General features: G+C 36.4%; 1 protein-coding gene across 1 annotated transcript in view; it reads left to right on the top strand.

Moving 5' to 3' along the window:
* The window catches only part of ZDHHC2 (zinc finger, DHHC-type containing 2), a 122,745-nt gene that overhangs the window by 70,941 nt on the left and 35,059 nt on the right, over window positions 1-16,745 (top strand). The window contains exons 5-8 of the mRNA XM_006834518.1: window positions 4,925-4,994; window positions 5,630-5,662; window positions 10,406-10,526; window positions 12,782-12,914. Of these exons, the coding sequence (XP_006834581.1) occupies window positions 4,925-4,994; window positions 5,630-5,662; window positions 10,406-10,526; window positions 12,782-12,914 (357 nt within the window). The remainder of the gene's footprint in view (window positions 1-4,924; window positions 4,995-5,629; window positions 5,663-10,405; window positions 10,527-12,781; window positions 12,915-16,745) is intronic.

Here is a 16,745-nt window from a genome sequence, read left to right as displayed (position 1 = left end):
AGATGATGCTTTTTTCCTTGTCTTTCTTCTTCGGGTTGAGCTCTGATCATCCAGTCATTGAAGCCAGGTCCCACACAATTTTTTCCTGTTTGTTTTTGCTGTTTCTCCATGAGCAAATAGCCATTTCCTGAGCTAATATATTATCACTGATTCTATCCCATGAAGACAGAGATGCAACTATACATATTCATCCTGTGTATATATAAGCAAATAATGAGGAAATTTAAGCCCCCTAAAAATGATCCCTGGAGTACTGCACATTGTTAATTTACCTGATTACTTACTGAAAAACTGAGGTTTGGATCCACCCAGAGACACTTCAGAAGAAAGGCTGGTGATCTGCCTCAAAAAATTTGCCATTAAAAACCCTGTGAAGCATAGTTCTACTATGACACATATAGGGGTCATCATAAGTTAGAATCAACTCATTGCAACTGGTATTTTGTGGTCTCTGGTGGCACCAACAGTTTGTACTCAAAAACTAATTGAAAAGTTTGCAGTTCAAACCCAGTCAGCAGCACAGTGAAAGAGACAAGCAATCTGCTTTTTGCAAAGATTACAGCTAAGTAAACCCTATGGCATCATTCTGTGTCACATGGGGTTGCTATGAGTCCAAATAGACTCAACAGTCATGGGTTTGGGGTTTTGTTTGTTTTTCTTTAATAAATTAATGTTTGAATTTCAAAAGCTGATTTATGACAATTGTTGTCAGTTGACTCCAACTCATAGTTACCCTGTTTACACAGAGCCAAGTACTGCCTTGTCCTGCGCCATTTTCACAAGTGTTGTTAGGGTTGAGCCCATTGTTGCATCCACCACGTCAATCCACCTTCTTTTCACTGACCCTCTTCTCCACCAAGCATGATGCCCTTTGCCAGGGACTGGTCCCTACTGAGAGCATGTCCAAAGTATGAGAGACAAATCTTGCCATCCTTACCATCTAAGGGGCATTCTGGCTGTGCTTCTTCCAAGGTGTATTGCTTTGTTCTTCTGGCAGTCCATGGTACTTGGAATATTCTTCGCTAAAAAATCACAATTCATATGCATTGATTCTTCTCCAGTCTTCCTTATTCATTGTCCAGCTTCACATGCACCTGAGGTAATTGAAAATACCATGGCTTAGGTCAAATATATCTTAGTCCTCAAGTGACATCTCTGCTCTTAAAATATTCTAAAGAAGTCTTATGCAGATATTCTAAGGAAGTCTTATGCAGAAGCTTTGCCTAATCCAATATTTCATTTGAATTTTTGACTAGTGCTTCATGAACATTGATAATGAATCCGAGTAGAATGAAATTCTCAACAATTTCAATCTTTTCTCCGTTTATCATTATGTTGTTTATTGGTTCAGTTGTGAGAATTTTTGTTTTCTTTATATTGAGTTTTAATCCATACTGAAGGTTATAGTCTGATCTTCATCGGTAAGTACTTCAAGTCCTCTTTGCTTTCTGCAAACAATGTTGTGTCATTTGCATATCACATGTAGGTTGTTCATGAGCCTTCCTCCAATCCTGATGGCACCTTTCTATATACTCTAGCGTCTCACATTATTTGCTCAGCATACAGATTGAATAAGTATGGTGAAAGCATACAACCCTGACATCTTTTCTCATTTTAAACTGTGTAGTATCCCCTTGCTCTGTTTGAACATCTGCCTCTTGGTCTATGTAAATCTGCATGAGCACAATTAAGTGTTCTGGAACAATGTTATCTATAGTTTGCTTTGATTCCACAAAGTCGAAAGCCTTTGCATAGTTAATAAATCACAAGTTAATATCTTTCTGGTATTTTCTACTTTCAGTCAAGGTCCATCAGACATTAACAATGTTATTCCTAATTCCATGCCCTCTTCTGAATCTGGCTTGAATTTCTGGCAGCTTCCTGTCAATGTACTGCTGCAACCATTTTTAAATTATATTCAGCAAAATTTTACTTCTGTGTGATATTAATGATATTGTTTGATAACTTCCCCATTCTGTAGGGTCCCCTGAATGGGCACAAATATGAATGTCTCCCAGTTGGTTGACCAACTGTTTTGGCATACACTAAGAAGTGCTTACAGTACTGCATCTGTTGTTGTTGTTGGTTGTTATGGTGTCCTTTGTTCTTCTTCTTGGCGCTGTTGTGCACTTCTTGATGCTCTTCTCGTCGATTGTTTTGTTTCTTCACAATTCAGTATGAATGAGCCCATTATTGCTGGTAATTTGTCACTCTTTTTGGCTGACCTTTCACTTTACCAAACATAATGTCCTTCTCCAGGGACTGGTCCTTCCTGACAATATATCTGAAGTATGAGAGATGAAGTCTGACCATCTAGGTTTATAAAGAGAATTCTTGTTGTACTTCTTCCACCACAGATTTGTTTGCTCTTCTGTCAGTCCATAATACCTTTAATATTCTTTTCCAACATCATAACTCAAATGCTTCAATTCTTCTGTGGTCTTTTTTATTCATTGTTCAACTTTCAATGCATATGAGGCTATTGAATATGCCATGAACAGGTTTCAGCTGAACTTCCAGACTAAGACAGAATCAGAAGAAGGACAGGCAGACTACTTTCAAACATTTAATCACTGAAAACCTTGTCAATAGTATTGAAACACTGTCAGATAGTACCAGAATACTGAATATTGTTCTAACTCCAGGTTTTTGCACATTTCCTTAGAATATTTGACTTTGTGTTCTTTAGTTGTCCTTTGAAAGGTCATATTCTGCTCACTTAGTTTGTCATTTCTTTCATTGTTTTCAGTTCATCTAAATTCAAGAGTAAGTTTCACATTCACTTTGGTCTTTTTCTTTTTCCCTGTCTTTTTAGTGACTTTTTGCTTTCTTCATGTATGATGGTCTTGATATCATCCCACAACTCCTCTGGTCTTCAGACATTAGTTAATGACAGTTGTTGTTGTTGTTGTTGTTGTTATGTGCCTTGGAGTCAGTTCTGACAATACAAGGTACAAAAACTTAGTCTTCTCATTCCTAGTCCATTGTTTTTCCACTACCCCCCTAGATACCATTGAATTTTAACAAGGGGAAAGCATGCATCATACCAAAACAAATATTCTTCATAGGATCAGCACAGGACTGCGAACCACAAGGTTATCAGTTCAAACCCACCAGCTACTCCTCAGGTACTCTATACACGGTCGCTATGAGTTGGAACCTATTCAATGGCACTTAACAACAGTAATAACTATACTTTGGGTTTTTAATCATTTCCTTATATAGTTTAAAAAGTTATTACTTGTTCTTCTGAGGTATTTTATGCCTATTTCCAGAGATGGACTTATGGTTCCCATGATTTATGACAGTCTGATATGGGATCTGGATTTCCAACATAATTTGGAAATTATATTTCTACTGAAAAAATTCTGGATGCTTGCTAAAATCAATACTGAGTGGCTAGATGAATTGGCTAGATTAAATAACACACAGTATAGTAAATGTACTGTACTACCTTGATACCTTTCTGAAAAATGTAGAATGCTAAGGTAAGCATCATTCACAATGGATTTTTAGTGGCATAGTCACATAGCACTAGGGCAGGAGGGGAGAAGCTCCTTCTTACCCCTCAGTCACACCCTTTTCAGATCTCTGGGCTGTATAGATGACTTCTCTCTTTTCCTTCTTTAGTTTGTGAACGAAAGCAACTGAAAGATTCATCTAGTGTTCAAGCTCTATGAAGGGGCTTCAAAAAGTTTGTAGAAAAAATGGAATTAAAAGATAATGGGCTAATGTTCTCCCATGTAAAACGATCACATAATTCACAATAAAACATTTAAAAAAAAAAAAGATAATGGAATTTTTCCACAAGCTTTTGAATCCCCCTCATATTTGACAGAGAATTAAAGAAAGTGGGTGATAATGGAATTTAGGGTTTAAACATCCATTCTAAACCATATTAATTATTCTATATGTAAAAAGAGAAAATGTCAACGGACTGGTTTATGGCAACTGTTACCCAGAGGAGCCCTGAGGGCACAACTAACTGTCCAACATTCAACTGCTAACCAAAATGCTGTTATTTGAACCCACCCAATGACTCCATGGAATCCAAGGTGTGGCTCTGTGAGTTAATGTGCTGGACTGCAAAGTCAGTTTGAACCACAAGGTGGGCAGTTCAAGCTCATCAGCCACTCCTTGGAAACCCTATACAAAGTTGCTGTAGGTCAGAATGTACTCGATGGTACTTAACAACAGCAACAAAGTGGCTCTATGGAGTCCTGATGTGGCACTGTAGCATTAACACCAGACTGCTAACTGGAAGATCAGCAGTTCAAACCCACCATTCACTCCTTGCAAACCCCATACAGAATTGCTAAGAGTTGGAACTGACTTGAAACTAACAGGGGCTCCACAGGAGAAAGACCTGGTGATCTGCTCTCATTAACATTATGTTGTTGTTGTTGTGTGCCGTGGAGTCGGTTCCGACTCATAGCAACCCTGTAAGTCTTTGCTGGAGCAGAAAGCCTCATCTTTCTCCCACAGAATGGCTGGTAGTTTCTAACTGCTGACCTTGCGGTTCGCAGCCCGATTCGTAACCACTATGCTACCAGAGCTCCTTCATAAACATTATAGCTTAGACTATATCCTATGGGACAGTTCTGCTCTGTCACATGGGGTTTCTATGAGCTGGAATCAACTTATCAACCCACAATGACAACACAGGTAGAACAAACTAAACCAATTAACAGACTGGGGAATGTAGCATAGTAAAGCAGTGCATTAAGAAAATCGCTTACCTTCTATTTGTCCTATGCTTTCCATGCTACCAGAGTTCTTTACTTTTGCACTTGAGTGGTCTAATATCTCATTGTTACTGAATGTAAATTCAGTATGCTATTTGGAATAGATAATAAAATCTTTGAATATCTGTACATGCAATCCAGTGTGAATTCTAAGGCTAAGCAGAATTTTTTGTTCCTAGCAATCCGATATTGTGACAGATGCCAACTTATAAAACCAGATCGTTGCCATCATTGTTCCGTCTGTGATAAGTAAGAAAACCATTTACTACTTTTCTCATTGTTGCTTGGAATATCTCCTTGTCTTATTATTTACACTTCTCAAACATTTTATTTAGGAAAGGTGATGGGATTAATCACTTGATTAATAAGAATGTGGCTTAGGGCTACAGTCAGTTAATTCTTATCTCTCTGGTCCTCAGACTCATGCTAACATGAGTGGACAATTTTTAGCAGTTCTGGCTTGGCTGGTTCAATTTAGCAAATACTTCTAAAGATAACTTAATTGACTTCATGATAGCCAGGTATTAACCTACATTTAATATACTACAAGGACAGGATTACTTGGCTTATGGGTTAATATTAATTTGTCAAGAATTTTGCAAACACTTTGATGTTTTATGCATTCTTTAGCATGGTATATTTTCTTGATTTTGGAAAGTGATTGATTTTATTTGCCTTTTAGAGCATGTAGATTTTTAATGCAAAGTTCTATTTTTCTACCATAATTGGAATTGGTTATAGATAGTATTTGTTTTAGATGAGGACTTTTGCTATTATTCAATTTTTAGTTGCGATAGATCTTTTGAGCATCTATGTTTAAATATTATATACATATATATCTGTGATTAAAACAAAATTGGATTTTGTTTTGTTTCGTATTTTAGATGTATTTTAAAGATGGATCATCATTGCCCATGGTGAGTATGACTCAATACTTAAATAAGTTTTGGGACCTTAAATATTTGAAAAAATTTAATCACTTATTTGTTTAAATCTTTAGAAATATATCACCTTAGCTGACCCTAGCTAGTGTTTTCAGATTTAATTTCTAATGTTTGCTTAATTGACCCAGAAGAGCCTTTCTTCAGGATAATTTCCATGAAATAATATTTTAAAACCAGGTTAATAATATAAAAGTTCATTTTTCATGTTTTCTCAGAAAAAAAAAGTTTTGCATGAGCACACATTAACCTAGAATTCTAAAGTACTTCCCAGGAATGTACACAAATATGTATTTATATTATACACAATACCTCAATTGGAGTAGCTAATAAAGAATTAAGTCATCTAAAACTTTAGCAATTTATTTTATTTTTTTAAACGCATGATATTAAGAAGTAGCATAGCAAATGCAGAAGTCCTCAGATATGTTTAAGCAAGTTTCACTTGGAATTCATTCTTGTTTTGTAATATTCGTTTAAGTCATTAAATTAGGTAAGTTTTAAAGAATTAATTGACAGTCTTAATTAACTAGGATCCCTGATGAAACAACAGTTAAGCACTGAGGTGGTAACTGAAATGTTGGCAGGCAGTTTGGACCTACCAAGCAGTTCCACGGGAGAAAGACCTGGTGATCGCTACCTGGAAAGAATATATCCAAGAAAGTCCTATGGGGCAGTTCAACTCTGTCACATGTACTCTTTCAGATAGATATCAATGTGTGTGTATGTATGTATGTGTTAGTATACCTTCTTCCCTTTTTTTCAAAGTGTCTATATTATTAACTTGTTCTGTGCCTTTTTGTTGCTGTTCTTGGTCTACTTAATATATCCTGAAGATTTTCCTTATCAGAACATAAAGGACTTCCTTGTTCTTTTTTGGAAATTCCACTGTGTGAATGTAAGTCATTTATAAGGGAGTCTTCAAAAAGTTTGTGGGGAAATGGATTTAAAAAATAATGGAATTTTTCCATGAACATTTTGAAGCCCTAGTTGTTGTTGTTGTTAGGTGCTGTCGAATTGGTACTGACCCATAGCAACCTTATGCACACCAGAATGAAACACTGTCCGATCCTGGGCCAACCTCACTATTGTTGCCACGCTTGAGTCCATCGATGCTGCCACTTGCCCAATCCATCTCGTTGGGTGACTTCTTCTTTTTCTCTGACCCTCCACCTTACCAAACAAGATATCCTTCTCTAGTGACTGGTCCCTCCTGACAATATGTCCAAAGTATGAGAGATGACGTTTGGCCATCCTGGCCTCCAAGGAGCACTCTGGCTGCACTTCTTCCACAAGGGATCTATTATATATAATAAGGACTAGGCAGTTAACTGCAAGGGTAACACTAGCCACTCTGCAGGAGAAAGTTGAGGCTATCTGCCTTAGATAAAGCTTTTATTATTATTATTATTTTAATGAAACCTTATATAGGATCACTATGAGCTGAAATTGACTTGCTGGCAGTTGGTTGGGTTGGGTTGGGTTTGAGACCCTGTCTGTAAGGAGGCTTTTTTTAATGTAACCTCTGTATACCGTTTTTAAATTCAGTATCTATCATCTTTCAGCACTTAAAAATTAGGTAAACAGTACCTCTCTATTGTCATAATTTAGCATATCTGCTAAATTATGATTAAGATTATCTATTAAAGGGCAGGTGATTGACATCACGCTTGTGTTTTCAATAAAATAGAGAATCTATAATATTTGTTTTGTGGAATGTCTTGTCATAGAAGCATTTTTCCTTTTAATATAAATTTTTCATTTATTAGTAAATTATTTTAATACTACACTTGCCAAAGGTTACCCACCCACAGCCATCCAGTCAATTCCAACTCCTAGTAACCCTCGAAAAGATTTCTGAGATTGTAAATCTTCATGCAGACAGCTGAATCCTTCTCCCTCAGAGTGGCTGGTGGGTTTGAACTGTTAGTAGCCCAAAATCTAACACATAGTGCCACTAGGGCTCCTTACCAAAAGCTGTTGTTGTTGTTAAGTGCCTTCCAGTCAGTTCCAACATAAAACAACCCTGTATAGGATTTCCAAGGCTTTTAAAAGTCTTTATGGGAACAGAAAACCTTATGCTTCTCCCACAGAGTGGTGGCGGACCCGAACCGTGGACCTTGTGGTTCACATTCCAGTGCTGGTCATATGGTTGTTGTTGTTATTAAGTGCCATCAAGTAGGTTCTGACTCATAGTGACCCTCTATAGGGTTTCCAAGAAGCAGTTGGTGAGCTTGAACCACTGACTTTGCATTTCAAACCAACCTTGCAGTTGGATGCATCAATCTACAGCGCCACACCAGGACTCCCGTATGTTTAGCACAAATAAAGTAAATAATTCAGACTTCCATTTACTGAGTATTTAATATGTGTTAGACTCATAACAGAGCTGCCCCTATAAATCTTTATGGAAACAGACTGCCACATCTTTCTCCCGAGGAGCAGCTGGTGGGTTGGTATCCTAGAATGTATTTTGTTTATTCATATGAAGTCATTTCTTTTCTAGGTGGAGAAAGCTCAGACTAAGACAAGTGCTTTTTTTTTTTTTTTTTTTTTTTCAAATTGAGTGTAGAAAGGCAACTGAGTTAGAATGTCTAACTAAATTCTGTTTAATAGAGAGCAAGGGCTTATTCAAAATAAATACTTTTACTGTATTCCCCTATTTATATATAAATACTGTCTGCGAACCTTAAGGTCAGCGGTTCGAAACTACCAGCAGCTCCGCGGGAGAAAGATGTGGCTTTCTACTCCCGTAAGGATTTACACCCTCGGAAACCCTGTTCAGGGTCGCTATGGGTCGGAACCGACTCGACGGCACTTAACAACAACAACAACAACTCTATTCCTATATATAAGGAGCTCTGGTAGCGTAGTGGTTATGAATCAGGCTGCGAACATTAAGGTCAGCAGTTCAAAACTACCAGCTGCTCCGCGGGAGAAAGATGAGGCTTTCTGCTCCTGTAAAGATTTACAGCCTCGGAAACCTATACAGGGTCACTATGAGTCGGAACCGACTCCACGGCACATAACAACAACAATAACATTCCTGTATAACATCTGTAAAATCTATAAACTAGATCTTAATAAAAGCTGTAATCAAAATCATTTTACTTTTAAGAAAAATGCTACATGGTCTGCATCTTATATTCCTGTACAAAGAGAAACCATCTTTCTTACCCCTTCCAATTGTTCTTATCCACAAAGGAGTCATTGTCTGCATCTGCTGGTCCAAAGTCTAACAGTACCCCTGCCTAATCTACCCATTCTCTTCTCTTGACACAAGGAAGGGGAGGGAATATCCTCCCCACTTTTGACACAGAATACAATTACACCAGGCTTATAGAGAACCACGTCCAATGTTTTTTCTTGCCCGTTGTTTCATTGTAGGCACCATAAAAGGCAATCTCAGTAGTTGGTTTGTTATTCATAATGGAATCTCTAGAGCTGCATATGCAATTGTTTTCATGAAGTGGTTACCCAGCATTTTTTACTTCTTGATGAATTCATTTGCCATATAGAAGACCCTTAAGATCCAAAATTATTGACTCTTGTGCTGTTCTCTTTACCTGAAAATTTTTTAAAGTAGAAAATGTAAATCTTTTTCACGTGAACAGAGTTTCATTAAAAAAAAAATCTAGAAAGAAAAGTGTTTTGGCTTATTAGCAAAGTCAATACATAGTAAAATGATCTTACAAATATTAGAGAGGGAACAAAGACATTTAAGGAGAGGAAAGCCAGATGTGTATGTTTGGTGTAATATGTTCATTATACCATTAGCAATGAGTTATCTCACCCAGACCCAAATTCCACTTAGATTTACAAAAGATCAACCAGTGATTTCCCAGTTCTAATGAGACAAAAAACAACAACAAAAACAAGTGTTGATTCAAAGTGTGGCTATAAAATGAGATATATTTTTGTTCATGTTAATTAATATGATAGTTTGAATTCTTGCTTGCCTCCACCCCCACCACCAACTCCTTCATATGATTTTAGAGTCAGAACCAAGAACTTATAAATGTCCAAATTTGTAATCATAGAATGTAGAGCTGGTTCTAAGAGATGCTCTCAGAATACTTATTTTACAGATAAGGGTAACAGAATCTGAATAGACCATTTCACTTCCTCAAGGCCACATAATTAACTAGTGTCAAATGTGCAATATAACGCTGGCTGTGTGGCTCCCTGTCCCTGTGTCTTTTCTTCTCCTTCCCATTTAATATGCTTTGGCAATCGGGTAGCTTCAGTGATATGCTGAATGCATTAAAGGTGTCATTTGTGAAGATTCTTCACTTTCTTTGGGGAAATGTGAGAGATTTTACACTAATTAAGCATCGTTGGAAATCAAACCCAGAGTTAACATAGAGGAAGAACTGAGTAAATTCCTCTAATTGGGCTGACTTTATGAGGTTTTTACAGGTGCTGGATTTTTAAGCATGTGTTGATTTGTATTTGTATTGGGACATGAAATACAGTTATATTTTTCATGCTTGATTAGAGCAATACTAAATATTAAGTTTTTAAAACCTAGAAACATATTTTCTTAGTAAGATTTTTCTTTAAATGTTTGTGTGTCTGTGTAAAGAAATTGTGTAAGCTATACTTAAATGTAAATAGATATTAAATGCAATCAGTCCAAACACTGTTCAGGTTGATCATATGTCTAGTTACAGTGAAGATGTAAAATCATTTGTGATGTTCTTTTTGTTTTGTTGACAGGGTGAACAATTGTGTTGGATTTTCAAATTACAAATTTTTCCTCCTTTTCTTGGCATATTCTCTGCTATACTGCCTTTTTATTGCTGCTACGGATTTACAGTATTTTATCAAATTTTGGACAGTAAGTCATTGCCTTGGTGACTTTTTTTGATAAACAAAGGGATATGTAATATAGACTTTTAGTAATGAATTCTTTCAGGCATTGATTTCATGAAATAGAGCTAATTTATAAAGTACAAGAAGAATTTTTTCTAATATTTAAAAATAGTGTTTTCGTTTTTAAAAAAATGTTAAACCTTTTCTTCTATAATATCTTGGATTTTTATTAGCTTTGACTTAATTAGGCTCCAGGCAACTCATTTGTTTTCTGCACTAGTAGATTTTAACTGTAGGCAAATCCTGATTAACACTGAGTGCTTTAAATATCCAAAAATACTCCTCATAAGCACCAAATGATGGTTTAAAAAAGTCTATCCTCTGCTTGAATGGCTTTATGATTTCTACATTAAGTTATCCTTTACTGCAGTAATGCTTTCTGACTTGCTGGATCATTTTATGTGATATTTGATCTATATTCAATGCCAAAGATTTATTGAATGCCTACTATGTGTCAGCTACATCATTAAGTACTAGGAATACACATGTGAATGATCAAGGATACTTCCTTTGGTCAGCTTGAGGAATGATCCCTAGTGCATGTCTGAGAGAACACTATCTACTGCTCCTTATTTCTGTGGGTGGTTTTAGTTCCACATCACATTTGAAAAGTACTGGCCAAAGATTTCACTCTGCCGACTCTACTGTCAAAAGTCATTTAAGAGGCCTTTGTAACCTGTGTCAATCTGACAGGTATTACAGGGTGTTGAAACAGTATGACTTCTTATCAGAGAGCTCACCTCTTGCTGCTTAACCAAGTGTTCCCAGCCCAAAAGCCATCCATTCTAGAAGGGGTCAGGGTTTCCTTTGACACACAATCAGTAAGAATCAAACTGATCTTGCTTTCAGATGGCCTATTTCAGCCTATGAACAGTGTGAAGTTTATATCAGATAGGTGGTATGCACTGGTCTTGACCTTTTCTGTAACACTACTATTTAAAATAGTTTCAAGCATTATTGTGAATGTGTTGTTTGTGTTCTTGTAGTTGATGCTGTTGTTTATGGTAATGTAAAACATCAGTGAAAATAGTAGCTACTTCTTAAGTGCCATCAAGTCAGTTCTGACTCACACCTACCCTGTATAGGGTTTTTCAAGGAGTAGCTGGTAGATTTGAACTGCCAACCTTGGGGTTAGCAGTTCAGTGCTTATCTTACAGTGCCATACCAGGAACCCAAATAGTAGCCAAAGTATGACAATTAACCTTCATTTTCTGGCTTTATAATGGTGGTGGTGGATGGTTGTGTGCTGTTGAGTTAGTTCCGACTTATAGCAACCCTGTATAGGGTTTCTGAGGCTGTAAATCTTTAAGGGAGCAGAAAGCCTCATCTTTCTCCCACAGAACAGCTGGTAATTTCGAACTGCTGACTTGAGGTTAGCAGCCCGACTTGTAACCACTACGCTACCAGACTATTTAAAATTTGTGAATTTGTAGCATAGTCATGAAATATACTCAGGAAGTGAATTAGAAATGATATTTTATCATTCTTTTTATATTGATTCTCACTTTATAATTTAAACACAGGCTACCTTGACTATATATAGTGTCAGTACGGGTCAGCGCCAACTCAACGGTACTTAACAGCAACAATCTTGACTGTCTTAATTTTTCTTAAGTTTTGGTTATTCAAAATAAAATAAAGTTTCCAAATTTTAACCTTTTCTACATACATGTTGGAATCCTGGTGTGGGCTGCAGGTTAATGCACTGAACTGAACGGTCAGTTTGAATCATGAGGTTGGTTTGAGCCACAAGGTCAGTGGTTCAGGCTCACCAGCATCTCCTCAGAAATCCTGTACAGAGTTGCTATTAGTTGGGATTGTCTTAATGGAACTTAATAATAACAACAACATACATATTAATATTGCAGTAAACATTTATTTTAATGCATATATACAAAGATGCTTCAAAAAGTTCATGGAAAAATACCATTATCTTTTCATTTCATTTTCCCATGAACTTTTTTGAAACACCCTTGTATATATATCCATGTACACAAGAATACATATCATTAAAATAAACATATATAAAAGTTAGATTAAAAATAAATTTATATTTGTCGATATGTATGTCTTTCAACGTTTTAAAACAAAACTATATATCTGTCTCCATATCTAAATTTAAGGAAAAAAATCTAAGCAAAGCAAAACATATATCTTACTAAAAGTAGGGAGAAACTTATCCCTTTGACAAAATATTTTATTTTCTTCCTTTCTTTGTAGAATGGGCTACCTGATACTCAAGCCAAGTTCCATATTATGTTTTTATTCTTTGCTGCAGCTATGTTTTCTGTCAGCTTGTCTTCTCTGTTTGGCTATCATTGTTGGCTAGTCAGCAAAAATAAATCTACATTAGGTGAGTATCTAATTTGGTAGTTTACTGAAATTTAAATACATGCATAAAGATTCACCAAAAGATATGATTAAATGCCAATCTGTCAAGAAGTGGTAAGAATCATTCTTATGTTCCACATTTTTCAGTGAGCTGTGACTTGGTGATGTACAAATTCATTCACTCCTTATGTGTATTGACTGTCCATTATGTGTGAAGGATTATACATACACAATTGTGAACAAAAACAAAACAGTCCAGTGGAAGACACAGAACATTGATAAAAGTAACTACAAAATGCAAAGAGAATGCTGAGTTATAGAACAAAGACATGTTGTAGGGAACCTATTTAGATACTGTGGTTAGGAAAGAGCTTCTAAAACAAGCATTTAATTCAAATTTTTAACCCAAGACCTTCAGGGTGAGAAAAACCCATTGCTGTCAAATCCATTCTGCCTCCTGACAACCCTATAGGACAGAGTTGAACTGCTCCATAGGCTTTCCAAAGCTGTGATCATGGAGCGACAGGTGTGTTTGAACCGTTTAACCACTGCATCATTAGGGTTCCTGTGTCTCAAGTAGAAAGACAAAGCCCTATAAAAATAATGCTTATAGGAAAATGTATAGCTGCAAAAGTTTATGATATAAAAAGAGGCAGAAGTTAAGTCAATAACCTAATGTTACACCTTATTGTTCTTTTTTTAAGTGCCACTGAGTCGGTTCCAACTCAGAGAATCTGTAGAGCGTTTCCGAACCTGCAAATTTTTGCAGGAGCAGAAAATCTCATCTTTCTCTCTTGAAGTGGCTGGTGGCTTCAAACCTCCAACCTCGTGTTTCACAGTCCAGTGCGTATTCTAAAGAGCCACCACATTTATTTTATACTTTACAGAAGTAGAAAAAGAAGAAGAATCTAAACCCAAACCAGAAGATGGAAAAAAAACAGATCAGAGAGAAATGAAATTGAGAACAAAAATAAATAAGTAAAATTAAAGAAAATCAATGAAACCAATAGTTGGTCTTTTGAAAAAAATTCAACAAAACTGACAAACATTTAGCTAGATTGCCTAAAATAAAAGAGAGAAAAATATTTAAATTACTAACGTTAGAAATGAAAGTATGGATGTTAGACTAGATCTTATAGAAATAGGATGATAAGAAAATACTATGAATGATTGTACAACAACAAATTATTTAACTAGATGAAATGGACAAATTCCTAGAAACACATAGGAAAACAAATTCCTAAAATCTACCCAAATTGACTCATGAAGAAATAGAAAATTGCAATCAACGCCCTTGGAATCAGCAGTTAAGAAATGAAGCAATGTCTTGCATAGGGCAAATCTGCTGCAAAAGACTTCTTTAAAGTATTTAAAAGCAAAGATGACACTTTGAAGATTAGGGTACACCTGACCCATGCAATGGCATTTTCAATCATCTCATGTGCATACAAAAGCTGGACAATGAATAAGGAAAAAATGAGGAAGAATTTATGCCTTTGAATTATGGTGTTGGTGAAGAATACCAACTATACCATCTACTGTCAGAAGAACAAACAAATCTGCGCTAGGAGAAGTATACTTATTAGAAGGGAAGATGGCAACACATCTTATCTCTGATACTTTAGACATGTCATCAGAAGGGCATCATATTTGGTCAAGTGTTGTAGTTGTTAAGTGTCATCAAGTTGGTTCTGATGCCTATCGACCCTGTCTAGAGTTCTTGCTGGTCCTGTGCTGGTCAACCCTGCACCACCTTCACAATTGTTGCTAAGGTTGAGACCATTGCTGTTGCCACTATGAAAATCTGTCTGTTTATTTGTCTTCCTCTTTTTCACTGACCTTCCACTTTACCTTGTATGATGTCCTTCTCCAAGAACTGGTCCCTCTTGACAATATGTCCGCAGTATGAGAGACAAAGTCTGGCCATCCTGGCTTCTAAGAAGCATTCTGACTGTACTTCTTTAAACACAGATTTGTTTGTTCTCCTGACAGTCCATGGTGCATTCCAATACCATAACTCAAATGCATCAATTCTTCTATGGTCTTCTTTATTCATTGTCCAACTTTTATATGCATATGAAACTATTGAAAATACCATGACTTGGGTCAGTCACAGCTTACTCCTCAAACTGACATCTTTGCTCTTGAGCACTTTAAAGAGGTCTTGTGCATCAGGTTTACCTAATGCGATACGTTATTTGATTTCTTGACTGCTGCTTCCATGAGTGTTGATAGTTGATCCATGCAAAATGAAGTCTTTCACAACTTCAATCTTTTCTTCATTGTATGGATGTTGTTTATTGGTCCAGTGGTGAGAATTTTTGTTTTCTTTACATGGAGATGCAACCCGTACTGAAGGTTGTGGTCTTTGATCTTCATCAGTAAGTATTTTAAGTCCTCTTCACTTTCAGCAAGCAAGGTTGCATCATCTATATATCACAGGTTGTTAATGAGTCATCTTCCAATCCTGATGTCACATTTTTCAGCTTCTCAGATTATTTGTTCAGCATACAGATGGAATAAATACGGTGAAAGAACACAACCCTGGCATACATCTTTTCTAATTTTGACCCATTCATTGTTTCTGTGTTCTGTTTGAATGACTGCCTCTTGGTCTATGTACAAATTACTCATAAGCACAAGTAAATGTTATGGAATACTCATTCTCCACAATGTTGTCCATAGCTTGTCATGATCCACACAGTCAAAAACCTTTGTGTAGTCAGTAAAGCACAGGTTAGCATCTTTCTGGTATTCTCTGCTTTCAGCCAAGATCCATCTGATGTCAGCAATGATACCCCCTCATTCCACATCCTCGTGTGAATCCGGCTTGAACATCTGGTAGTTCCTTGTCAATGTACTGTTGCAGCCATTTTTTTAATTTTCTTGAAGAAAATTTTACTTGCATGTGATATTAGTTATATTGGCCTTTGGATCACCTCTGTCTGGAATGGGCACAAATATGGATTGCTTCTAATTGGTTGGCCAGGTAGCTGTCTTCCAAATTTCTACGTATAGATGAGCTAGTACTTCCAGAGTTTCTTCAGTTTGTGGAAAGATTTCAATTTGTATTCCATCAGTTCCTGGGGCCTTGTTCTTTGCCAATGCCTTCAGTGCACCTTGGACTTCCTCCTTCAGTATCATTGGCTGTTGGTCATATGCTACCTCTTGAAATGGTTGAACATGGACACTTTCTTTTTGGTACCACAACTCTGTGTATTCCTTCCATCTTCTTTTGATGCTTTCTGCCTCATTCAATATTTTGCCTGCAGAATTCTTCAATATTTCAAGTTTTTTCTACTGCTCTTTCAGCTTGAGAAATGCTGAGTGTATTCTTCCATTTTGGTTTCCAGAACTGATTAGATAGCACCTAAAGTAACAATAACAAATAACAATTTAAGAGATTAGTTTAATAATCAAAAACCACTTAGCAAAGAAAAGTCCAGAATAAATTATTTCATTGGTAAATGCTGCCAGTCATTTAAAGAAGAATTAACATATCAACCCTTCTGAAATATAGAACTGGAAAGAACATTTATTAATTTGAGAGTCTTTGCTGTAGCTGTTTTCTGTAAGAGTATTGCCATGATTATTTTTATACCAAAGCAGACAAATACATCACAAGAAAAAGAACATTAGAGAGGGAAGGAGTCTTCACATCAAGTATCAATGCTTATCCCCGCTGTATACAGGGTAGATAGGGATGGGCAACTTAATATGAGGGGGCAATAAAGACATGAAGTGACTAGCTTACAAGGTTTCACGAGGGAGTTTAATTTAAGAGTATATGGAGAAATATAGAGTCCCCACTGAATAGTTTCATCTTGTCTAGATGGGTCTGGTGAAAGAGATG

The sequence above is a fragment of the Chrysochloris asiatica genome, unplaced genomic scaffold (assembly GCF_000296735.1).
Source record: "Chrysochloris asiatica unplaced genomic scaffold, ChrAsi1.0 scaffold00011, whole genome shotgun sequence".
Lineage (NCBI taxonomy): Eukaryota > Metazoa > Chordata > Mammalia > Afrosoricida > Chrysochloridae > Chrysochloris > Chrysochloris asiatica.
This window is presented reverse-complemented; position numbering and strand designations above follow the sequence as displayed.